General features: G+C 44.6%; 1 protein-coding gene across 5 annotated transcripts in view; it reads left to right on the top strand.

Annotated features, from left to right (window-relative positions):
- Positions 1 to 25,579, top strand: part of arfgef3 (ARFGEF family member 3) — a 53,227-nt gene that overhangs the window by 22,647 nt on the left and 5,001 nt on the right. For 3 of the 5 annotated variants that reach the window (XM_040034032.1, XM_040034030.1, XM_040034033.1), the window contains 27 exons: positions 206 to 338; positions 682 to 1,274; positions 1,387 to 1,739; positions 4,156 to 4,322; positions 4,656 to 4,821; positions 5,846 to 5,953; positions 6,580 to 6,795; positions 9,382 to 9,492; positions 10,931 to 11,081; positions 11,220 to 11,534; positions 13,011 to 13,144; positions 14,124 to 14,269; positions 15,340 to 15,519; positions 15,625 to 15,766; positions 15,861 to 15,983; positions 16,717 to 16,820; positions 16,911 to 17,055; positions 17,163 to 17,291; positions 17,374 to 17,550; positions 17,918 to 18,032; positions 19,071 to 19,173; positions 22,340 to 22,471; positions 22,743 to 22,873; positions 23,102 to 23,110; positions 23,570 to 23,788; positions 23,951 to 24,122; positions 25,233 to 25,334. In XM_040034032.1, coding sequence (XP_039889966.1) covers positions 206 to 338; positions 682 to 1,274; positions 1,387 to 1,739; positions 4,156 to 4,322; positions 4,656 to 4,821; positions 5,846 to 5,953; positions 6,580 to 6,795; positions 9,382 to 9,492; positions 10,931 to 11,081; positions 11,220 to 11,534; positions 13,011 to 13,144; positions 14,124 to 14,269; positions 15,340 to 15,519; positions 15,625 to 15,766; positions 15,861 to 15,983; positions 16,717 to 16,820; positions 16,911 to 17,055; positions 17,163 to 17,291; positions 17,374 to 17,550; positions 17,918 to 18,032; positions 19,071 to 19,173; positions 22,340 to 22,471; positions 22,743 to 22,873; positions 23,102 to 23,110; positions 23,570 to 23,788; positions 23,951 to 24,122; positions 25,233 to 25,334 — 4,576 coding nt within the window. The other 2 variants (XM_040034031.1, XM_040034034.1) reach the window with 2 other exon arrangements.

The following is a 25,579-nucleotide window of genomic DNA, read 5'->3' as shown; positions in this document are numbered from 1 at the left end:
TTGGTGTTTGCTCTGTTTCTGAAATTTAACAATCTGAAATCTGTCACCCAGGGATGTTTGTCCGTACTCTTTGTTTTGCTGCACATTGTTTCAATCGTCACTCGGTCCAAATTAAAGTAGAAATCAAAGTAATGTGTTCGCTCACGTCATTTGATACTGGCGATCAATCCTATACTGAGCTGTTTGTTTCTGCTTCCCGTGGCAGAGTGATGGATGGGATGACAGAGGCTTGTATGAAAGGAGGCATCGAGGCGTGTTACTCCTCCGTGTCTTGTGCCTGTGCCCTTCTCAGCGCACTGGATGAGCTGTCACAGGGCCGTGGCATCCAGCCTGAGCAGGTATGCAGACAACACACGGAACCACAGCATTAAAGGGCCATTCTGGGGTTTAACGTATTACTTATTTAAGTAGCACTTTTGTGCATGCAAAGGGTTTGGATTTAGTGTTCAGGCCAAAAGAAGGTCTCTATGTCACTGTGTAACCCAGTGATACTTAATGCATTCCTAGCAGCTAGTTTGACAGCCCTCAACCAATGAATGAGCAGCTCTCTCGGTGGCCGTCCATCATTAAAATGTTTGTGGGATTTTGTTAACAAGTGACAGCTCTTGGGTCTCTGAATCAGCACAATATGGGCTCTGGTGTTGATTACGTATAAAACGGTAACATAGCTGCGCTCTCCAGGCTCGGCTTCTCCTCAGACGACTGGACGATCTGAAAGATGGAACCGAGTCGACACGTGAGTCCATGGAGATCAACGAGGCTGACTTCAGGTGGCAGAGACACATCCTGTCCTCAGAGCAGCCTCCGTGGGACCCCAGCTCTTCTTCCTCCAATGTGGCCACCACCGGCACCACCGAGCGTAGCCCCGACATCAGCATCAGCATCACCACGGAAACGGGCCAAACCACCCTGGATTTAGAGGTGGGAGAGCTCGGCCTCGCTGTGGGCCACACCAGTCCGGAGGAGTGTGGAGAGGACGCTCGTCTCCCTTCGCCTTCTTTCTGTGGCGATCAGGAGGAAACCAAACACGAGCCGATCCCCGTGCCCAACCAGGGAGGCCAGAAGCAGGAAGGAGGGGTGCCCACAGGGGAGGTGGAGGGAAGAGGAGAGAAAGAAAGAGGTGGAGGCGGAGAGAGAGGAGGTGCAGTTCCTCCAGATGTGGTGCAAAGGAGTCACGCCCTCGTCTACCCCGACATCACGAACTTCCTGTCTGTGGAATCCAGGTCTCGGTCGCACCACGGAGGAGGGTCACGATACAGCGAGAGCAACTTCAGGTACTGCTGTTTCTCTAGTTGCTGAATTGAAATTATGATGAATAGTAATTAAGTAAAGAAAGAATATATAAATAATAAAAACAATCTCATGCTTCTTCCTGCTGCCCACCAGCATGGAGGAGCAGGACCTGTCACGGACAGAGTTTGACTCGTGCGATCAGTACTCCATGGCTGCCGAGAAAGACTCGGGGCGCTCTGACGTCTCCGACATCGGGTCCGACAACGTGTCGCTGGCCGACGAGGACCAGCAGTTGTCCCGCGACTTCCCAGGTCACCGCTCCCTGCGCACTGCCGCCCTGTCCCTCAAACTGCTCCGCAACCAAGAGGCTGACCAGCAAAGCGCCAGACTGTTCGTGCAGTCTCTGGCTGGACAGCTGCCCCGCCTGCTGGGGATGTCCACTGCCACGGAGGTGGACATGTCGCTGCAGAACTTCTCTTCCACCTTCTGCTCTGGACTGCAGGCTGGTGAGTGAGGGGAGAAGGGAGGGAGGTTAGATTTACTGCAGTGGAGTGATTCCTGTTCTGCGATCTGCATGAGTTTGCTACTCAAACACACACATATTTGCTCAGGGAGGAGATGGTTCTCCCTGTTTAAGTAAATATATTACACTGCAGGCATGCGCTGGGAATATCAGAGTGCAAAGACAAGACAAATCTCTACTACTGCAAGAACTCAATGACAAGGAGACACGCTAAAAATCAGTTTAAAGAATAACATTTATTGTTTCTTTTTTTCTACTGTAGATGATCTAAATGCTGAGGTTCTCAACATTTTTGTGGTCATGGTTAAATTACATTTTCCAAAGGCCCCTTCCCAGTCCTAGCACACCTTTAGTTGGTCTGATTAATAAGATTTCCTCACGCTCACGAACAGCTGCTGTGATTTCACAGCAGTCGTAATGCAGAACATGTCTGCACAGCTGACGGAGGGTGGGTGCTTTGGGGATAAAAACTCTTCAGAAGAACAATTACGTGGAAATGCCACACTGCCTCGCTCACTCCTGGAACATTTATGATATCATGTTTCAGTCTGTCAACCCATCAATCAGGCAAATGAGCCCCATCTCCTTATCCCATCGTCCAATCAGAAGACTGCTGAGATTAGTCTGACTAATGAACACCTTGGCTGCACATTCATTCAACCAATTAGCAGAGTTAGTGACGTCACAATGCACAGGTTCTCATGCTAATGCAGTTTTTTCTGCTTCTGTGAGTGGCTCTGTTACTGCATTTTATATTTATTTACATTTCTTTTCATTTTATTTGACCTCAGAGGTGATTATTTTTTTTTTGTAACTGAGCGAGGTAATAAAAATCTTGCTTTGTTGGACGCTATTAAGAAGTTCATTCTTTGCTGAATCACTGTTAGTGCGAACAGTCATTTTCTAGCTGTTTGCATAAACAGCTAGCTTTTCTAGCTTTTTAGCTAACACTACTTAGCTTTTAGCTAATGCTAGCTCCTCTGTAAGCCTGTTTCCTGTGTCTTGACTGACAGGTCTGTAGCTTCTCACTGTTGAAGGTTCTCCTGAGCTCCTCCATAAATACATGAGATTGAGAAACGAGTCTTAAAGAGTTTTTTGGACACAAATGCTTTTTTAAATTAATGTACAATATATATGCATTTTCTAAATCACTCTAAATTTGATGATTTAGAAATCAAGACCATTACCCGTGGGGTCGGGGAACTGCCAGAGACTTTCCAGCCTGCATTGTCTTATTTTTTTCTAATTTCTTTCAAGCCCATCTGTGTTTTTACCTCCTTATAATTAAAACAATAAAAGTTAAAGAAGATGTTTCTGTTCTTCACACCTTCAGAAGTTAACTCTGGTTGTTCCTTCTAATAGATAATAGTGACAGTCGGGGTACCTGAATGGATGTGAAGCTCTTTTCTTTGAAGTTTCAGTAAAAATCAGCTGTAGCAGAAAATATTGCATCTCTAATAAACAGCATAACTGTGTAGTGGAAGAAAACATCAAGCTTCAGATGCGGTTTTCTGTATGTGTGCGCTGCTTTGAGGAAACCTGGTAAAATATTCAGGAGCTTAAATGAGTTCACTTTCGGTTTCTGGTGCAGATTGGGCTTCCTCTCTGTGGCGGTGTCCTGTGTGGGTCGTGGGTGTTGTTGTTCTTTCATAAACTCTCTGGTCTTCTTCCATGTTTGTTTTTAAAACCTCTAAATGGCTCGAATATGTGATTAAAATCCCCGTAACATTGTTGTGTAATGTTTCTTTTGAAACAGATTTGGCAGGTGTGCACTTCAGATGAGTTTTTTGTACTTTTTTATAAGAGCATCAGTTTATTATCAGTTTATTATCAGTTTATTATCAGTTTATTATCAGTACAAATTTCAGTTCTGACTGCGGTGCGGTAACGAAGACCCTCTTGTATGCACAGGTCGCTGACGTCAGGGTTTTTCTGGCATGGATTTTGCTTTTTCCTGTTATTTGTCATCGGTGTGTAGTCTAAATGCAGTACGTTTATTTTCTTACAGTTATTAAAGAAAACTTTTTGCCTTACAGTCATGACATCCATCGCTAAGAGCAGCAAGCCTGCTGGGAGTTTTTACATCAGCAGAGCAAAATTATGACTTAACTGAAATGTTACGCTCAGCTGACTTAATGAAATAGTTTGGACTTTAAATCCCCAGAGCAGGTTTTTGATTAAAACACTTCAGTCGCCTTCAGCCAACAGATTGTATCTCGCTGCCTGCTCTCACCTGTGCACTCCCTTTCATTGGCTCTCTCACTGTCTCAGTTTTCTTTCTTTTTCACTTGTGCTGTAGGTGTTATTAATTCATATATAATCCGTCACATTTGACCTCTGAGAACACCGACACGTCCTCTACAGATGTAACTTGTAATCCTAAATCTGTGTCCCTGCAGGCGGCATTCACTCCCCAGGTTTCGAGACAGGCGACACTCTGAGCTGCCAGTCTCTGATGAACGCAGACGGCCTTTACCTGGTGTCTTACTACGCTCTGCTGCTCAATCTCAAACTCTGCTGCTGCGGCTACTACAAGCGGCGAACGCTCACGCCCGTCCTCAGCCTGGTGAGAGCGAAATTCGTTTCCTCTGATCAGTTTTCTCCGGTGTTTAAAGACAAGGATTTAAAGATAAGAAGTAAAACCAAACCAATGCAACTACATCCTGTAGTTTCAAAGAATCCTCTTTGTGCAGCATTGCTTATTTAAAGGTATAGATGTATCTTTGTGTTCCTCTAGCCACACAACCACCCAACTAAATACTGAATCAGCTCTACTTAGACATTTAAGCTACTTCAACTTTATCATCAAGAAAAAAAAAACAACTTCCCGCCCTGAATATAACAGCACTGAATTGGATGCAGTCACACTTAATGGGTGGACGTTTGTTCTGTTGTGCAGAAGGAGTTTGTGCGTCTGATCCAGAGCAGCGGCGTCCTCGTGGTTCTGTCTCAGGCCTGGATCGAGGAGCTTTACCACCAGGTGCTGGAGCGCAACCTGCTGGCTGAGTCTGGGTTCTCGGGTTCTTCAGAGGACCACACACTGCCGCTTATCACCATGCTGACAGGTACACACACACACACACACACACACACACACACACACACACACACACACACACACACACACACACACCTGTACAGTTTCTACGTGCTCAGCTAGTCTCCACACACTGGCTCAAAAGGCCTCCACATAACAAGGGAAAAATATTGATTAAGAGATAAATGAAGCAACAGTATTTATTATGAAAGGTGCAAAAGAGTGTGTGTGTGTGTGTGTGTGTGTGTGTGTCTTAGCCACTGAGAGAGCCCCTTATGCTACACTACACTGTCCAGGTGGCTTCAGATGACTGACAGAGAGCTCCCCCTACAGGCCTCACCAGCTGAGCGCACCGCCCTGCCCTCCTCTGTCCCCAACACTACGCAGCTCCCTCCAAACTACCTCCAGCTCATCCTCAGTCGTACTTGGTGCCCATCATCCAGATTATTATGATCAGTTTAGGTGTAGGACAAAATGACACAGACAGAAAAAACCCAACATAGTATTCACACAGTAGCCCACATAAACCTACCCTTAAATTCAGCTTGTAGTTCACGCCACACCATCAGTTTCATTTTACTTAACAAAAAGTCCCAGTTAAAAACATCTTTTGCTATCCTTGACTGTATCATCTCCAAATAAATTATTTGCTCCTGCAAACAGGGACCTGGCTAAATTCTGGTATTTATAGTAAAGCCTATAATTGCTCACATCCTCTCCATGGGCAACTTTTTATCTGTTCAGTTATTAAGCTTTTCTATTAGCAGGGACCTAAAGGCTCTGTATGTTAATCCATAGACCTCCTAAATCTGTGTCTGAGTTTGGATAGTTTCCTCAGGGCTGCCTGCAGCACAAAAGGTAGTGCAGGTCATCTGCTAATTGAAAGGTTGGTGGTTCGAGCCCTTGCTGCTCCAGTCTGCACGGCAGTGTAGAAGATACAGTGAAGATACTGAACCCCAGTTTGCTCAGACAGACTTTGGGATTTATTATATGCAGAGGGTATAAATTTAAGTACTTGACATGTTGTGACTTCTCTGTTCCTCGTCTCTTAGACATTGACGGCTTGGGCAGCAGTGCAATCGGAGGTCAGCTGATCAGGAGAGCGTCGAGCCACGCGCCGCTCGGCTGTGAAAAGCCGTGCAGTGACGCTGTGATGGCAGGTCAGTAGCACTTACTGAGAACGTAGTTAACATTTAATTCTCCTCAGTCAGCAGCTCTTCATTCACAGGGTTTTCATGTTTGGATTATATTTCTGGGGAACTTTACTCGAGTTCGCTGAGCCCGTAATTGCTACTAAAGTGCTGCGCTGGTAATCAGTAGAAACCACAACATTAGCAGAAGTATCTCAGAGCAGAGCTGCATGGTCAAGACATGCAGGTTTTTTAAAAATGTTGTATTTACTGGTGCATTCATGATTGCAAAACATAACAGATGAACATTTGTAAGTTTCATGTCCTGCTGCAGAGTAGGTCTGCAGAAACGTTGATAGGAAACCTGCAGGTTTTAAATACAATCATGCTTCAGTGATGTTGTGTGTTTGGATTTGACCTGCTGTAACTGAAAGAGCAAGAAGCTGCATTGCAAACGAAAGATGAGACAAGCTGGGGAAAAAAGGGTAGCTGGGTAGAAAGAGGGCAGTGAGCACCTGTGCTGTTTCCTGCAGGATTAAGCCAGACTCTAACTGCTGCTGGCTGACTCACCCCTGACATTTATGCTCATCTTGTGTGTTTTGTGTGTGTCACCATTTAAAAAACCGACCCTTTTTTTTTTGCTCTGTGTTTTTCAGGAGCTGTGTTCTCACGCTTCATCCTCACCGGTGTTTGGAAAAACCTGATCGATGTTCTGTCCACACCGCTGACCGGTCGCATGGCGGGCAGCTCCAAGGGCTTGGCCTTCATCCTGGGGGCAGAGGGGGTCAAAGAACAGAGCCAGAGGGAGAGAGACACCATCTGCCTGAGTTTAGACGGCCTGCGTAAAGCTGCTGCGCTCAGCTGCGCCCTGGGTGTGTGAAGCATGTTTCATGTGCCTGTATTAATAAGACAAATGCATATCATCTTCTCTCATCCCTGTGGGGCAGGATTTGTGCTCCCTCCCTATAGCACAGGTAAAGCTCAGGATTATTCACTAGACATCTGTCCTACAGCTGGAGCAGATTCTAGGTATGTACAGTATGAACAGTAATTTCTATTAGCAGCTCAGCAGCCACTCAGCACTGTTTTTAATCAGCACGTCCTGTCGCAGCTCACTAAACTCGAGGACTGATTTATTTAGGGGCCTGAAGAAGTGCAGTGTGAAACATGTTGTAAACGCTTAATCCAAATATATCTGTACTGTGGATTCGAATATTACACTTATATCACAGCATGCACACACAGATGTTTTGACTTGGCCAGTGTGATTTCTTCTTCACGTGATTTGTGTCACAGTAGTAATATGTTATAAGATAGGAGATAACATGCTAAAGATACGAAACATTGTGCTAAAATATTTCTACTTCAGATTATTTTCTGCAGCAGTTACAACCTCTCTTTCTTTGTTTGGTATTTAGCTGTAAAACATTTTCCATCACTGGTTTAGCATTAAGACAGTTAGCATAGATAAACGTCCTGAGGTTTCAAAGCTTGATGTAATTAAAACTAAATAACAGGGGCCCTAGAGTTGAGCCGTGTGGGACACCGCAGGAAAAAGCAAATGGACACAAAGTCTCCGGCACAGACGGTGAAACCTTTGAGATACGGTTCAGTATGGATTTGGTGGAAGAAATGCAGAAATAAGGTCTCGATGTAATAAGATAGAACAATGAGCTGCAAGTTATTTGGCCACAACCTTCAGAAGTAGAAAGACTGAACTGAAATGTCTTTGTTTTCTTCTTCCAGTCAGCAGAATAAGCACGAGAGAGCACCGGGGAGGACTTGCTGTCAGATGGCTTTATTGTTCACTTTTAGCCACAGTAACTGTCAGGATGGCAAACGCCCTCACATGACTGCACAAAGGAAGTCAGAGTGAAAAAGGTTCAGACTGTAGAGGCTGTCAGAGGCAGACAAAACGCTGTTATTCTGATTCTAACATGGAGTTTACTGCCCTCGTGTGAGCTCAGACCCTCTCAGCTCCCGCCACAGCACAGGTCTAATTACACAGAATAATTGAGAACTGAGGGTTTACACAGCTTTTAATTGATATTAAACATGTTTTGGAAGCTTATGGGGTCACGGGGAAATGCAGTCACACTAATGAAAACCGCTTGACACGTGACTTTTTAAACGATTAAGCACTTTAAACTTTCCCGTTAGAAGTCCTGGAAATTCATTGACCCTGAATATGTAGTCGTCTGAACCAAGTGCCAGCGGCCTCGTGGCTGGCCTGCCTTAAAGCTCTGTCCCATGTTTTTAGCTCGGGGATCCTTTCGTTTCCACCTCGACGTTTGGCAGCCACTGAAAAGGGACACCAGAATAACACCAGTGTGCTGAGTGCAGATTAGTGTTCAAACGTGAACCCTGGGCGAAGCTGTCAACCATAAAAATACGAAACACAGGTGCTTCCTTAAAACGCTCCAGTTTTAGGCACATTTTACATTTCATCTGGTCTCGGTTCATTTTACACACTGAATGCAGCAAAGACGATGACTCTCCTCTCTTGCTGGTATAACTTTTCTCTTCGTGCTGGAAGTGCAGACTGGAGGCCACGTCGTGCCCAGTTTTACTTCATACTTTGACATCGTTTCAACACAGCGTGCACACCTTTTTGATTTAAGTCATGTCAGTTGTTTCTTCACGTTCTCTTGATAACTTGAGTCCATGAGGGCTTTAAATGATCTTTCTAATAAGCACGTTTAAACCATAGAGGGAGATGAATCTGCTGTTGATCATCTGTACTGTACCATGCTTCAAACGTATACATTTAAATGTAAAAACAGAAATTATCAGTAAAGCATTTACTGGGCATTTCATAGTGCCTAAAAATCCCCTCATGGTACTGTAGGCTTTTAACGTTTCTGCCATACTTTGAGCTTTGACTCGTACTCACACGGGGAAGGTTTTGCTGAGTTCTGACTTTCCTTGTCAGCTTGATTATGTATCACATTAATCAAATTTGACACCAGTGGCAGGTGCCCAATAGCAGCCAGCACCTGTTCGACGCTGTGCCGCTCCTCTGGAGGTTAACTGCGAGTTTTACTTCCAAAATGTCAAATGCAAGTATTACAGAGGATGTCAGGGGAAATGCAGTTTACTTATCAACCGCTGTCAGATGTCTGTGAGTATCACTAGCATTAAAGGGCAGTGGCACAACCCCGGGGCCTGCATGGGAGCAAATCAGATTGAAATTGGTGCAGAAGGACTAATGAATATGAATGAACACATGGCGTACGACCTCCTCTGTGTTTGCAGTCGGCACGTTACAGTTCGTGTGTCTCCAGTTAAAATTTTAAACATGTACAGTGGAAATCCCAGAAATCTGTGAAAATGTCTCATTGGTAGATTCTGAATATGGATGATGGCTGAAATGTTGCATTTTTAATGTGCAGGGATGATGTTTTGTGGATGAATGAAACGGCACGTCTTTATTTTGTGTGTGTGTGCGCGTCTGTCAGGTGTGGCTGCCAACTGTGCTTCAGCTTTAGCCCAGATGGCTGCAGCCTCCTGTGTGCAGGAAGAGAAGGAGGAGAAGGAGGTGGGGGAGACGGGAGACGCTATCGCGCAAGGTATTTTCACAGAAACACAAACACACGCTTGTTCGGACGTTTGCATGTAACAGACACACAAAAACCTTAAATTTGAATCAATAATATTTATTTATTACTTGTATTATTATTATTATTATTTCCTTAAGTACCTTTAACTGAGTATTTTCCATCTTCTGATGAATTGTTTGTTGAGATAAGGAAGTCATTGCAAGTTTTTGCTTTTGTCTCGTTTTTAAAAAAGTTATTATTATAAACTTTTTACACTATAAGCAGAAACATTCTGGGCCACCTTGACCTGCAGGAGCTGCTCGGCCATGGAAACCCATGCCGTGACGCTCCCAGCACAGAGGAGCTTGGAAGCTGCTGTGTGCCTCAGCACTTCTGCTCTGTAACTTGATGCGTCCTGACCTCCCGGCTGAGCAGCAGGTCAGGACCGTTGATTGTGGAATATCACGGAGGGAAGAACTGACTTGCTGCAGCGGCGGCGGCGTCCAGTTACAGAACCAGGCTGGAGTTCAGTCAGATCTTCAGAACGACCTCTTCTTTCACAAACGTTTGCAACGACCGACTGCGTGGCTAGGTGCTTAATGTTATGTACCTGTGCCGATGGGAGTAAAAAGCACCGCCCCCTTTTCCTTCACTAAACCTTGTGTCCTTGACCTTGATGAAATTGTCATGAGTTCAAGGAAAAGAGGGTGTTAGGAATATTGATAAGGACTCGAGAAAAGAACTGTGTGCTGAGAATCTGAATGACCTGACACTAACCTGCTTAACATGCTGAACTGAAACTACAGCGTGTAAATGTGGACTACAAAACATCGTACGTACTGCACCTTGCTTTGCTAACAGTACGCAGCAGCTGGATTTGCTAAGGAGCTCACGGTGACTGAACGTCACAGTCTTGGGTATTTTTCCAGGTGGCTCTGTGGCATATACATTTGTAGGAGCTTCCCTTTCAAGAAGAAAATATTTAAATGAGTAACATAGACGTGATTTACGAAGTCTGAAGCATGCACTTTACTGCAAAATGCTCAACATTTCTTTGCCAAAAAACAAAGCTTATGTCTGTTGTGGTTGTGATCGGTGCTTCCAGGAGTGTTTATCTGTTTGGAATAACAGGCTAATTCCTTTTTTCAGCCACAGCCTAAACTTGGAATCATTTCTACTGGAGACAAAAGCAATGATAAAAACAAGATATGGGAACTAGTGACATCTAGTGACAGCTGCTACAAACTGCTGGCAGCATTTACTGGGATGCAACATTAATGTTTATAAAATTCGTCAACCTGAGAGTCAGTTTTGTTAAAGCTCATCTCAGATCAGTTCAAGCACAATGTTCAGGGCGTCTGTGATATTTAAAATACACTTTACTGTGTGTGTGTGTGTGTGTGTGTGTGTGTGTGTGTGTGTGTGTGTGTGTGTGTGTGTGTGTGTGTGTGTGTGTGTGTGTCTCCAGTGAAACAGCGTGTTGAGCAGCGTCTGGAGCAGATCGGCCGTCCTCAGGGAGTTCGCCTCCACACGGCTCATGTGTTGTGCATGGACGCCATCCTGAACGTTGGCCTGGAGATGGGCAGCCACAACCATGACTGCTGGCCTCATGTGTTCAGGTACGTTTGTTTATCCTGTAAAATATACTTCATATATCATATATATCAAGCTCGGAAATGGTAGTATGTGAAGCTATAGTGGTTCATAAGAGGGATGAAACTTCAAAAATATGTTCTAGAACTTCAAATCACTTTCAGGGTGACCGAGTACATCAGCTCACTGGAGCACACCCACTTCAGTGATGGCTCTGCCCAGCCATCCTCTCTGACCACAATCACCCAGCAGAGCCAGCAGATGGCTGGCATCGACCTCGGGCTGGAGTTGAGCTGCGAACCCAGCCCCGAGGCCTCGGACCTGAGCCTGAGCCAGCCGGTCATCCAGCCGCTTTCCATCCAGGAGCTGCTGAAGGAGAGCGGCAGAGGGGGCCGAGGCCTGGACCTGAAGAGCGGCAGCCTGATGACCGGCACCAGCGCCGCCAAGGCCGTGTGCACGCTGTCAACACAGGCCGACAGGTAGAGACTGAACAAATACCACAGCAACATGATAGACTGGACACTTTCTACATGTGATGTTGCAGGTGTTGCACCAGTGCTGTTAGTTGTGTTTTGATTTTGTTTTATTAAAACCCAATAACTGCATGTGCTCCAAGTTTAAGAAACAGTGAATGAGAAATTCAGCGATTAGATTTCCTTTGACAGTCGGATCAGAGTGGCCCCTGTCTGTATCCTGGTGGTAGTCATTATTTCAGAGAGTCGCTGCACTGAGGTGCAACTTCAGAGACTTGGATACTGAGTTGCTTTATGTTTTTTATATCTTTTTCATTTTATAGGTATTTAATCTTGCTAAAGACTAACAGAAGAGGGGTTCAGTTTTATTTATACTTGCACTCTGACAGCGTTGAAAAGACTCAGTTCTCTCTTTTGTCCACTTTAACTCTGATGATGTCACAGTTATCTTTCAGACTCTCAGATCCTTCCTGCCGTGCTTTCTGCAGACATCACATCCTGACAAGATTAAAATAAAGTAATGTACGCGATGCAAGGCAAAACAAGAGAATTATGTGGTGCAATATTCATTTTATCTCTATTATCTAATTTTAATTTTTGTTAGAAATCAAACTATGATGAACTGCGCAGCCATAACTAATAAGGCTGACCTCTAAAAGCTCGGCCATAATGTCACCACGGGCAACAAGACGGTGGAAATAGAAGCAGACTAACAAGTTTCACAGTGGGTTTAGTTTCTAACTGAAGTGCAGCAGCTGTGTTAGCACCGTGTTCCATTAACAGCCAGCATGACCGAGGCTCTTAATGACTTTATCTTCCAAATCCACGTTTCACCGACATTTGGTGCTCAGCAAGTGTTCCCGAGGTTGGTTTCATAGCCAAAAGATGGCAGTAGTGGTGTGTGTGTGTGTGTGTGTGTGTGTGTGTGTGTGTGTGTGTGTGTGTGTGTGTGTGTGTGTGTGTGTGTGTGCTATGACACACTTTCTTTGATGAGTCACTTGGTATTTGGACCCTAAATGTAAAAGTGAGAACATTGTTTTGTGCTTGTTGTTACTGGACCGACACTCAGGATTAGAGTGAGACTGATGTCCTCACACGTGTACAAACATGTATGCATATGTGCGCGTGCCACTTGTTACGGCTCGCACACGGCCGCAGTAACTGTGGACTTGTTTGCGTGTTCATTCCAAGGATCATCTCTTACATAACCAGTTATCTGGGCTGCTTTTAGGAGCGTATATTAAAAAAAAATTCCCCCTGATCTTTTGGAACAGATGGACTGAACACATTTACAAGCTCAAAGTGGCGACAACCATAGTAAATACTGCTGCACAGGGCCGGCCTATATGTGCTTAGAGGGCAGTGAACAGGGAAGCTTTGCAAGTATTTCAGTGTAGGATGTAAACTTGCATGGCAGCCTTGCTTTACCTTTGCACTGTAGACGTTCATGTGAGTGTATGAAATGCTTTCTGTGTGTTTCAGGTTATTTGAAGAAGGGGCCACCAAACTAAACCTGGTTGGTCTGGTTGGTTTCCTGCAGCAGCTCAGAAAAGCTTCTCAGTCTCAGCTGTTTGACTCTCCCACCGAGACTGGAGACTATTCACTGGCAATGCCAGGTACACACTTTGCATTCATTCAGTGCACATTATATTGACTGGCTGACTTTACTCTGACATCAAAACACACACACACACACACACACACACACACACACACACACACACACACACACATAATGCTTCAGTAAATGCATGTGAGCACTCTGGGCAAAAGCCCCCACCCCACCCCTCACTCCATGCATGGGCTGACCATAGACTGTATAAAAAAGATGGACATACTCAAGGAGATGCCACCAATTGGTTTTGGGCTCTACGTTCTGAAACGTGACGAGCTGCCGTCACGTAGTATCTGGATAAAAGGCTGGGATGCTAAGCTATCAGCCAATAATTGCATTAGATTGGTTAGCAAGCTGCATCCATAAAGTGTACAGGTGCATCACACAGACACAAATACCTGCTCACTGATTAAAGTAACAGATTTTAAAAAATCATTATTACATTTTAATCATCAAACTGGAGTTTTTTGGATGGGCTGCGTGAGAGCAATTATTCTTTGTCAGATATTTGCATTCAGAAATCTTTCAGAAGGCACCAGGAGCGTGAATGCAGAGGTGCAGATGAGTGACCCAGTGAAACACGTTAAACAGTCGAAACTGTGTTTGCTTTAATAGCAGGTGAAATTGGCCAAGTTAAAAACTGGCTTCTCTTCACAAAGATTTTGGCTGTATTAAACACACCTAAAACAAATTCTGTTACATTTATTTAATTATTGACACATTTTTTTCAGACACACGAAAGAAAATTATCCAAAAAAAACCCCATAGAATTTGCATCCTTTAAACATCCTCGGTCCCTTCCTGTGCCCTTCTCGATCTCAGGCCTTGGCCACTGACCCAAGGGTCTGCATAGTTGTGAACCATGCTGGGCATACCTTGTTCTCTTTCTTAATTAGTTTCCCTCGTGTGGTTAATTAAAGAAGAAGTACAGACAGGAGTAAAGCTCCGAGGCCTTTTTTGTGTCCTCTGCGTGTCTGTAGGAGAAGCCAAGTCAACGTTGGACCGGCGCAGCGCCCTCCATCTCTTTCGTCTCGGTGAGGCCATGCTGCGAATCGTCCGGAATAAGAACCGACCCCTTCTCCACATGATGAGGGCCTGGAGCGTGGTGGCGCCTCATCTGGTGGAGGTAGGATATTACCACCTTGTAAACAGTGTTTTATTTCTCTCCTTCTGTTAACTTCTCAACCTCTCAGTTGCACAGTTGTGTAACTACAGAAGTTCTAATTGCTGCTCTCACACGAGTTGGAACTACAGACAAAGTCAACGTGTTTAAAAGACAAACAAAGCCAACAGTTTATCCATTCTGCCACATGTGAAATACGGGTTAATCAATCTTCTCCTTTTATGGAGATTTACTTCACAGCAGCAGCATCGCAGTAGTTCAGGCAGGTCTCAGTCTTCTGAGTTTGGGTCAACTATCTCACTGCACCTCAGGCTCTACATGCCTGCCTGTGTATCTCCAAGCCACTTTGCAACCCACCTCCAGCCCAGCTCCTCCTTTTAAGACAGGGGTCTCAAACTCCAGGCCTTAAAAGCCGGTGTCCTGCAGGTTTTAGATCTCACCCTGGGTCAACACACCTGAATCAAGTGATTAGTTCATTACCAGGCCTCTGGAGAACTCAAGACATGTTGAGGAGGTCATTTAGCCATTTAAATCAGCTGTGTTGGATCAAGGACGCATCTAAAACCTGCAGGACACTGGCCCTCGAGACCTGGAGTTCAAGACCCCTGTTTAAAGGTGTCTCTCAAGTCAAGTCAAGTCAAATTTATTTATAGAGCACATTTAAAAACAACCAAAGCTGACCAAAGTGCTGTACAGTAAATACAGATAAAAATACAATAAAACACAATTTCGTAGTAACTGATCAGTAACTGATCTCTAACCTGATCAGTGTCAAATCTGTTATCACTAATGTCTGCTTGTTCCGTGCTGTGTCTTACTGCTGCTGTTATTCTTTCTATATCTGCACATGGAAGAGTGAAGGGCTCCCACAAAACTGTGACTGCACACAGAAATGAATCTTCTTTGGATTGTAGCGGCTCTGAAATGAAGTTGTGTAACATCTGTGTAGACCACCTTCTATCTCGCACAGTGGTTTTCCTTTTTTTTAGCTCGGTACACTTCAGGCACTGAGAGAATAAAAGCTTTGATCTATTTCAGGCTCTTTAAACACAAAGTTTTTGTCGTCATCACAGGCTGCGTGTCACAAAGAGCGCCACGTATCCCAGAAGGCCGTTTCCTTTATCCACGATGTTCTCACAGAGGTGCTGACGAGCTGGGCGGAGCTTCCACACTTCCACTTTAACGAGGCACTGTTCAGGCCTTTCGAGCACATCATGCAGCTGGAGCTCTGCGACGAGGACGTTCAGGACCAGGTGGAGTCGGATCTCAGTTCCTCAAAACAACCAAATCAGCCAGCGTTGTTCCGGGCTGTGCGTTCAGTTTGCCAAACAGTTTTTCTCGGGTTTGTCTCCCTGCAGGTAATAACATCGATTGGAGAGCTGGTGGAGATGTGCTCTCCTCAGATCCTGTCAGGGTGGAGGCCTCTGTTCAGCGCCCTCAGGACGGTGCACGGTAGCAAGACTGACACCAAAGACTACCTGCTGGGAGAATACTCCATGGGTATGTCTAACAAACGTTTTTCCAGAGTTTATCAGCAGAAGGATTTTTACTGTAAATCTGAGTTTCCTGCTCTCGTCTTATTGTCTTCCTGCAGGGAAGTCTCAGGCGCCGGTGTTCGACGTCTTTGAGGCGTTCATAAACACCGACAACATCCAAGTTTTTGCCAACGCTGCCACAGACTACATCATGTGTCTCATGAAGTTTGTCAAAGGATTAGGTTTGTCTCACTAATGTGTGCGTGCTATTTTTCATTTCAAGATATTACTTTTCAAGCCTTTTGGGATTTTATTTTTCCCGGGATCAGGCTATGTATTTATCTCTTTATTAGAAGCTCATAACATGCATGTACATTTGGTATTTATGTCACAGTTTAATACATCAGGAGAGCGGATTTATGCGTCTGCAGATGCTGAGTGCTTCAGTTTTCTGCAGAAATTTAAGATTTGAGAATTTATTTTGATATGTGCTATTATTATTTCTTTTATTTGTCAAAAAAGGCCAAATGCACAAATGCACGGGAAGTACTCATGCATAAATATGTTCCTGTACATCATTAACATGTTTTACAAAAAAGCACCAAGAGGACACACAAGACACAAAAGCTACTTTTATGTTTTTAAAATCCCAGTTATTCATAATTCCTAAACAATGACTGGGAAGCAATTTTTCTTTTAGAAAGATACTTCATGGTTTTTAGAAAAATCGTCACCATCAAAAGCTTTGAAACCTCACAGAAGGAGAAAGGAGCAAACACGGTGCTGATGACAGTGAGTGGGAGGCGAGCAGCGAGTCAGTGACAAAATCAAGAAAACAGCACCGCAGAAAAAGCGATCCTGTGTTTCTCAGAGACACGTTCTCTCTGAATGACTCGAAACAACTACAGTGTCATCCAAGTGTTTTTTAAAGCTGACCTTTCAAGCTCCGGAGAACTTTTATGCTTTTCCGTGCAGGAGAGGTGGACTACAAAGAGATTGGCGACTGCGTTCACGCGTCAGGTTACAGCTCCACAGACCTCTGCCTGCCTGCTCTCGACTACCTCCGCAAATGCTCGCAGGTGGAAGCTCCACAGATATAAAGTGAGAGCATATTTTTAAGATTTTTCGCTATTATAAAAAAGAAACCGTGTTTTGCATTTGATTGACAGCTGCTGGCAAAGATTTACAAGATGCCGTCTAAGCCGGTGTTCCTGGGTGCGCGGCTCGCCAGCCTGCCGATGAGATCGCAGGAACGCTCGATCAGCAGCGAGGACGGCATGGACTGTGTCCTCCAGGAGTTCGATGACGACACAGGTTTCGCTTTGCTCCTCTCTGTGCTTCACGGTCTTTGTCTAAGAATCCTCCTCCTTTCTCTCTCCTTCTTTCTCGTCAGCGCATTTTCGTTGTCTCATGTCCTGCAGGTCTGATCCAGGTGTGGATTTTGTTACTGGAGCAGCTCACTGCAGCCGTGTCAAACTGCCCTCGACAGCACCAGCCTCCAACGCTGGAGCTGCTCTTCACTTTGCTCAGAGAAGTCACCGCAGTGCCAGGTGATAAACTTAAACACAATCCAAAGAAGAAGAAGACAAACCCTACAAACAGCCGGGATGTAACCTGATCTCGCCTCTCCAGGTCCAGGGTTTGGCATCTTCGCTGTCATCCAGCTGCTGCTTCCTGTGATGTCACTGTGGCTGCAGCGTAGCCACGGTGACCACTCTTATTGGGATGTGGCGGCAGCGAATTTCAAACACGCAATCGGCCTATCCTGCGAGCTGGTGGTGGAGCACGTCAACAGTTTCATACACTCAGGTTGGTGGTGTGCGTTTCCCTCTGTGACCTCGCGCGTTTCGTCTTCTTTAATCGTCTTCAAGTTAAGAGCAAAGCATGCTGGGAACTTTGCATTTCTATGCTTTCATGTAAATATTCACTGAAAGATTTGACCCGTGGTGCATTAGCACAGTCAGGTGCGCTGTCACAGATCTGATGGACTGTTATTGTTTCTCTGGCGTATAATGTGCTTGTTCTCTGAAGTGAAATGGAGCAGAAGTGATACCGTGTTGTTCCACTGTCCTCCTCTTTAGTCAGATTAAACTGCACCCCCACCCTGTGTGCTCACAGGCTCTGTTGTGGTGTGTGTGTGTGCACGTGTGTGTGTTTCTGCCGTCACTTCCTGCAGATATTGGTTACGAGTCACTGATCAACCAGATGCTGAAGGACCTCTTCAAGCTGCTGGTGGCTTGCGTGTCCGAACCTGCAGAGACCATCTCCAGAGTGGGCTGTTCCTGCATCAGGTGACCACACATCTGGCAGTTACACACCTGTCGCCACAGTGAAATCAAGTGTGAAACCTCTTTTCAATTCAGGTTGTCTTTCTCTGTTTTGGGTGGGTTGTTGGCTGAGTGAGCGCTTCAGTGGTGGACGCTCGTCCTAAACAAGGATGACGTTTCTAAAAATGAGGTGCAGCTAGAAGAAAGGTGGACGATTCGTGGAACTATTTTAAAATCCTGGTAGAACTGCAACCACATAAGCTAGCGCAATCATTTCATTGCATTTGGAACCAGATGAGTTGTACTTACATCACATGCATTCAGCTTGTCCCAGCTCGTGGTTTCCTTCCACATATGGCTCTGCGGATTATCGCATGTCCGCCATTACCATTGAAAACCGGAAGTGATGCCTTTTTTGTGGGAGATGTAGTTTCTTTCAGAGCCATTCAAAGGTTTCCTGGTGTTTTTCAAAGTCGTGTTTGACTTTATGCCTTTCTGTGTCGTTTCTGGGAGGCTTAGAACTTAAATTTCACTGTTGGAAATCGTTTATTTTGAAGCACACGCTGTTTCTTTGCAAATTTTGCACAATAATGCAGCAGGACAGTGTTTTTTAAATCCTGCCTCTACTCCTGTGACGATGTCTACACCGTCTCTGGGGCATGCCACCCTGTTTGTTTTGTTTTGTTAGGGCACATTTGCACATGCAACACCTGCCATACACGAGACAACCGCTTTACATCACTGATACAGACTCACACATTTGGCCTTGTGTGAGTCTCTCTCGTTTTACGTCTTGATTATGCAGAAACAAACATAAAAGGTTTGCAAACTTTCAAGGACTGCATTAGACACCACGAGAGGATTCTTCAGAAAGTTTGGCGACACTAAGACTTTGTTAGTTTTGCGACTCGAGCGGTTTATTCGCAGCAACAGAATTGTCAAATCAAACAATGTCAGGTGTGTTTTGTAGTACTTTAGAAATTGATATAAAAGATATTAAAAGATATAGCTTAGTTTATTTTCTGTGTGATCAGTCCACGGTTGTTCTGCGTCTCTCTCCAGGTACGTGTTGGTCACAGTGGGTCCAGTGTTCACAGAAGAAATGTGGAGGTTGGCCTGCTGCGCTCTGCAGGACGCGTTCTCTGCCACGTTAGAGCCGGTCAAGGTACGTGATGAAATGCAGATGTCAGGTGGTACAGCACCTGGATACAAGTGACCTGGACAGCCCGCTGCAGTAAACCACATAATCCATCCCCAGTTTGAAGCCGCTTGTCCAGACAGAAGTAATCTGAAAGCAGTTAATACCATCACAGTGCTGGGATTCCAATAACCCCATTTAACCTGCGGTGTGCATTATATACTCGCCATCACAGTCCTGCAGCTGTGAGCGATCACTCTTTGTCTCCTCGCAGCAGGAAGGAAACTGCTCTCCTTTCCTTTTTGGTGTCAACCATCCTTGACTGAGAGGTTCAGTTAGATATTATCTGGTTTTTGGATTCTGCAGCTCTTTTGTCTGAACTACCTCAAATGTAGTGTTTTATTTGGATCCGTCACTTGTAGCTGTTCTTCTTTATCAGTACTGCACAATGAGGCACCATTCAAACCAGAAACGTTCCCAGCTTTCATGGATGAATATAGTCAGAACTGATTTCTTTCTAAATGTTCTTTTATTTTCTTTTTAAGACTAATTTTACTTATAATTAGAATTAAGTACAGTGTGGCTTTTATGTGCAATATAAATCCTTTTTTTAAGCGTTGACTTCTGCGAACGAAACCTAATCCTTATCGATCTCATGCTGGGGCTCGGTGCAGCCCCTTGGTTCATCTTCTGTCTGAAATCAGCTGATTTAGCTTCCTTCCTCTTACCTTTAAGTCGTCTTTCTCCTGCGGGTGAGTGAGGCTGCTGCTCTCAGAGCCACAGCTTTGGACCTGAGCTCACCACATTAGTGATTTCTGTGCTTCTTTACACATCGAGCTGAGTGTGTGACTGGGTGTTTGGACCAGTCTAAACCTGAGGTTTTTGCTTTCAGTGATTACTCGTACCTGCACTGATCTTATTATTTGAAACGTTTAAATATCAGGTAGAAATATGACAGAGAATAATGGTTCCTTTTTAACGGTCTTCTCTGTTTCACTTTTTAATAATGCAACATGTCTCTGCTCGTTCTAGCTTCTATTATTGATACGAGTTCCCTTTGTTGGAACGATATGGCTTCTTTCACCTGCTCAGTAGGCGCTCCTTGAGTCATAGCAGTCCTGTTTGGTCTGTGTAGTCTACGTCATCTCTCCAAAAATAGCCAGTGCGCAAAACTAAACAGAAGAATCGACTGAAAGCTGAAAGCGAGCTCGATGTTTGTCTCACAATCAGTTTCCTCCTTTCGCTCGTTAAATGTTCTACCAGAACATGCAGTGGTCTGTTTGAGACGATCTGCCAGCCCGCTCAGCTTTAATGAAAAATTTGTGTTAATTTGTTGACGATGGTTCAGTACCTGCTGAGTGCATGTGTGAGCCTGCAGATTTAGAGCCTCAGCGGGGAGCCGACTCCTGCTGCTCCCTTTCACTTACCAAGGGAACCGCCGCTAACCCCGAGTGTGCGTGAGTGTTCGGCAGAGGTGACATGGACGAGCACTTTGTTATTGGATGTCGTGTTCCTGCAGTTCTGAGCCAGCTGCCTGCCTGACATCTGCTAAGCAGCTTTAAAGATTAGAGCCACATCTGTCTGTGTGTGCGTGCGAGCCTGTATTCATATCTTTGTGGATACTAAAAATGGAAATTTACTATATTTATGGGGACCAAAATCCTGGTCCCCAAAAGTTTTACAGCCATTTATGAGACTCAAAATGTGTTTTTAGTGACAGGGTTACAGTTAGGTCGTGGTTAGGTTAGGGTAAGGGGCTAAGGAAAGCATTATGTCATTTAGATGTCCCCAAAAAATATCAATACCTGACGTGTGTGTGTGTGTGTGTGTGTGTGTGTGTGTTAGTCAGGCTGAGATGGTGTGGAGTGGATATACTGGACAAAGGTTGTTGAATGTGCCAAACAGGAGGAAAAGAAAAAGTCATGAGGGAAGATTCAGGGGATGCAGTGACGGAGGACATGCAGAGGGTTGGTGTGACAGAGGAGGATGCTGGAGGGGGAGATCTGCTGTGGTGGCGCTTAAAGGGAGCAGCTGTAAGAGGAAGTAGTTTTCTAGAAAATACAAGATAGTAAAATAAAAATGGTCCAACTGGGCCGGGAGAGCGAGGTCTCAACAGTCGAAAATGAGAGGATGGATAGAAACAGATCTGATTGGCTCTTTGTGAGGGGGTTTAACATTATCATGCTGAGCAATGCGCTTTGTGTATTTAGGTCTAATAGCCCTAATATTTGCTGAAGCAGAGGCATCTTAAAGCATGTTGCTAATGTCACACATGGAGCTGTGACCTCCTGAAATACTTCGGTGTCTATAATTCCTGATGCAATACGTTTGTTTAAGCCCTTGAATAAAATGTGAACCTGTCAGTTCAATCATATTCATCTGTTTGACTTGAAATCCAGTGTAAAAAAAAAAAAGACAATTTTTACATGATATCACACGTATAACAGCACACTGAAAACAAGTGCAGCTGATCTCGTTGGCTCAGATTCATACTAATCATTAGCTCTGAAACATACGCACTTTGCCTCTCAACGTTGTTTCTAACCTCAGTTAAAACTTCTTTCATTTCCGTCCCATCTTACAGAAATATTGAAGGAAGAGCAGAGAAATTTCAGACATTTAAATGATTTGTGACTGTAAATGAAATCCTGAAAAATGCATAGAATCGTATTATATCTGTAGGACAGTTGGTAACATGCAGCTTATGCTATGTAGACATCGGTCCTTCATGTGTAGCTTATGCTCTCAGACATACGAACACGTGGCCTTTGACTGGCTTTATAGAAAAGCTGCTTTTGTTAAAAAGCATTCAGGTCACAGCTGATGTAATGTAATAAACGCTGGCCGTACATGTCATTCAGAGACCGACTGTCACCTGAAATATACCATATAACACAAAACCCGACTGGTGTATGAAGGAAACAGTATGATATTTCCTATAAACAATAGAAGCTGTGCTCCTTGATTAAACACGCAGACTGAAAGGTTCATCCTCATTCAGCCAGAGTTTCAGGAATAATGTGCTGTAGTCTCTTCCACAGTATTCCAGTGGAAGAATGAATTTTCTGACGGATCTTCTTCTGGTTTCAAACCTGATTCAGCCAGAGGTTCCTTCAGCGTGACAGCTTTTAGATCGCAAAAGTCTGTGTTTCCCATTTAACCCACACCAGTCTTCCCTGTTTTCTCTCTGCAGAACCTTCTGGCGTGTTTTCACAGCGGCTCGGACAGCTTTTCTGGAGACGCCTGCGAGGTGAAGGTGGCGGCTCCTTCTCATTCACCGTCAGCCGAGGCCGAGTACTGGAGGATCAAAGCTATGGCCCAGCAGGTCAGTGTCACTTCACGTGGCTTCGCTGTGGCTTCGACCTCCAATCGAGAGTCTAGACAGGAAAAAAAATCTCCCATCATCCTGGAGTTTGAAATGTCAGATCCTGAAGTTGAAGTTGTACATAAACTTGTATTTTATCACTTAATACTTACAGAGATGCATCGTGGTAAATGAATATAAACACACGTGTATGGGTAATCTTTCTTTAAGCCTGTCCTGTGGTTTTAACTGTCTGACCTGAGCTTGTCCGCATGTCCCGTTTCTATCCCAGGTCTTTATGTTGGACACTCAGTGCTCCCCTAAGACACCCAACAACAAGGAAGGCTTTGAGCACGCTCAGTCCTGCGTCCTCATCATCGAGCTGCCGTCTGACCAGCAGTCCAATGGACACGCTCAGAAGAGGTGCACATCAAAGCTCTGATCACATGGGTGGTTTATTACTCGTCTGATTGGTTTACATTTCTTAACGAGGCTCTGAAGGTGCCGCGTGTTTTCAGTTAGATTTAGGTTTAAATGTGCCTCCTTCTGTGGTCTGTCCTCTTATGTGTGCTCTGTCAGTGACTGTGGGGGAAATGTGCTCTCTGAAGTCCACTAACTCTTTGTGCTTGTCTTTCTGCTGCTGTGTTAAAGGAAAATTGGGTAAGGCTGTTCTCTGTGTGTTCATCAACAACCATTTAAAAGTGTGACAAATGCCCACACGAGGCATGGACAGCATGATCGCCAGTGTTAATCTTAAATGAGCTGCACGAACCAAAAATAAAGTTGTAATTAATGCAGCACTCAACCATCTGCACTCAGCTTCTCGCTTGCAGCTGCATCAACGATACAAGTTTAAGAAGAAAAAGAAGCTCTCCTTGTACATTTGCACTTCTTCACGTTACACCGCAGCCATATTGTGCAGCTCTGTCATTTACATGTTGCACCTGCATGTTTATCCTTTATCCTCTTGATTCATTTGTTTAACATTACAGTGATGCTACAACAGATAAATGAACCATGACTGGAAATGCATCAATGTGTTCAGTGAAATCTTTCTTTATTATGAAGGATTCTTTTTTAAATAAGTAACTGAATGTATGTGATTCGACTGATGTGCAGGATCCCATTCAGGACCATCGTGGTGAGCCTGCTGTCCCACCAGGTTCTGCTCCAAAACCTCTCTGACATCCTGCTGGAAGAGTTTGTAAAGCAGCCTGAAGGTCACGAAAGGGTCACACCTGTGACCTCTGACCCCAGTAAACCCACAGCAGGCTTCCTGCGCTACATCTCTATGACGAATTTAGCCATAATTCTGGATCTGCTGCTGGACTCGTACAGGTTACTGCAGCAAAACATGTCACATATGCAGATGGCAGTGTAGTGTTGATACTGAATCCTGCTCGTTTCCAAACATAGAAACAAAACAAGTTATTTTATATTCATGCTTTTTATAATAATGTCAATCAGCTTCAAATGCAGCTGAAAATCTGTTGTGTGCAGGACGGCGCGGGACTTTGACACTCGGCCGGGTCTGAAGTACCTGCTGATGAAGGTGTCGGGTGTTTGTGGAGCAGCCAATCTTTACCGCCAGTCAGCCATGAGCTTCAGCCTGTACTTCCAGGCCCTGCTGTGTGCCATACTGAGCCAGGCAGACAGCATGACTGCACAGCAGGTGGAAACCAGTCAAGTTAATAATGTTCTTGTATGTTTTTGTCACGCTGCTAATACAGCGCATCCAGATCCACACACTGAGGGGCACAAACATTGTTCCAGGCTTTTGTAGCTTAGAAGTAGCCGACAATTAGCAACCACACTGCAGCTCTTTTATAGTTTCACAGGGACCTGCTGTCACTTCTAGAGCATCGCTAATGCGTTCAGATGATTTGGGACAAATTTTTGTCATCGTAAAAGCCACAGAGAGTTATCACCCGAGTGGTCACTTCCACTCAGCTCTACAAAGCCTTATCACTTATTTGAGCTTATCGTTTCACAGCTCAGTTCACTGTTCCAGTTCACTCTCACTGCTGGAAACTGTTTTTCATTATCCCACCTCGTGCTGCTGCTTAGCACCAAACGCACACAGTTAGAAGGTAACTGGTGAAAAGTTGGACCAGAAGGTTTAGACGCACGCCCAGCAAAACGACCAACACCAGCCAGGCCGCCCTGTTGATCATATCACTTCTAAAGGAGCCAAATGCACAAGTTTTTGATTCGCTGACAGTCATTTCATAAACACATTTTGTAGCCATGAACTGTAAATAACATTTAAACCACTGATGCAGAGCTGAATTTAAAATCGGTGTCATGGCGCGCTGCATGGGAGGAACGGAGCTGAGCAGGCAGTGAGCTGGACGCCTGCCCAGCTTTTATTTTGGAACTTTTTTTTCAAACATGTCTTGGACGAATGTTCATGAAACGATTTTTCACTGTGCAGGAAAACATCTTCACATATACGATGTTTCTTGATTTCTATGATTTTCTTTTGCTGGGATTATTTAAATGTACAGCTCCAGATTTAAAATGCACTTTTGTGTATTTGGTAGGTCGAATGAAAGAAGCGCGGAGCAGGTATTTGATATGTCTGGAGGAACGATGTTCACAAAAATAACATTTTCATTTCATTTATTAATTTTTATTCTAATGCATATTTTACCAACCAGACACAGCAGTCATATTAACCTCTCAGCAGACACAGAATCACTGGTGATAACCGTCGTCACCGCTAACAGACGAGCTCGTCACTAGTTATCTGTTTGACATCTGAACCTGTCGCTGTGTTCAGGTAAAGAGGATCCTGTACGAGGAAGAGGAGGGGAGCTCAGACTCCTCTCATCCTGGTTCCGCCTCCTCGGAGGATGAAGACATATTTGAAGAAACCGCACAGGTAACACATGCACACACACATGTCGGGTATTCATATCTTGTGGGGACATCTAATTGACATAATGCTTTCCCTAACCATCAAAAATGAATGCCTAACCCTGAGCCTAAACCTAACTGTAACCTAACTGTAACCCTGACGCTAAAATCACATCTTGAGTCTCAAAAATGTCTTCAAACTCGTGGGGACACTTTTGTCCTCACAGGTGACTGTTGGTCCCCACAAAGATGTGCAAACAGGTACACACA

Source organism: Simochromis diagramma, unplaced genomic scaffold (genome assembly GCF_900408965.1).
Source record: "Simochromis diagramma unplaced genomic scaffold, fSimDia1.1 OVJJ01000176.1, whole genome shotgun sequence".
Taxonomy (NCBI): domain Eukaryota; kingdom Metazoa; phylum Chordata; class Actinopteri; order Cichliformes; family Cichlidae; genus Simochromis; species Simochromis diagramma.
Note: the sequence above shows the minus strand (reverse complement) of the source record. Positions and strands in the feature narration are given on the sequence as shown.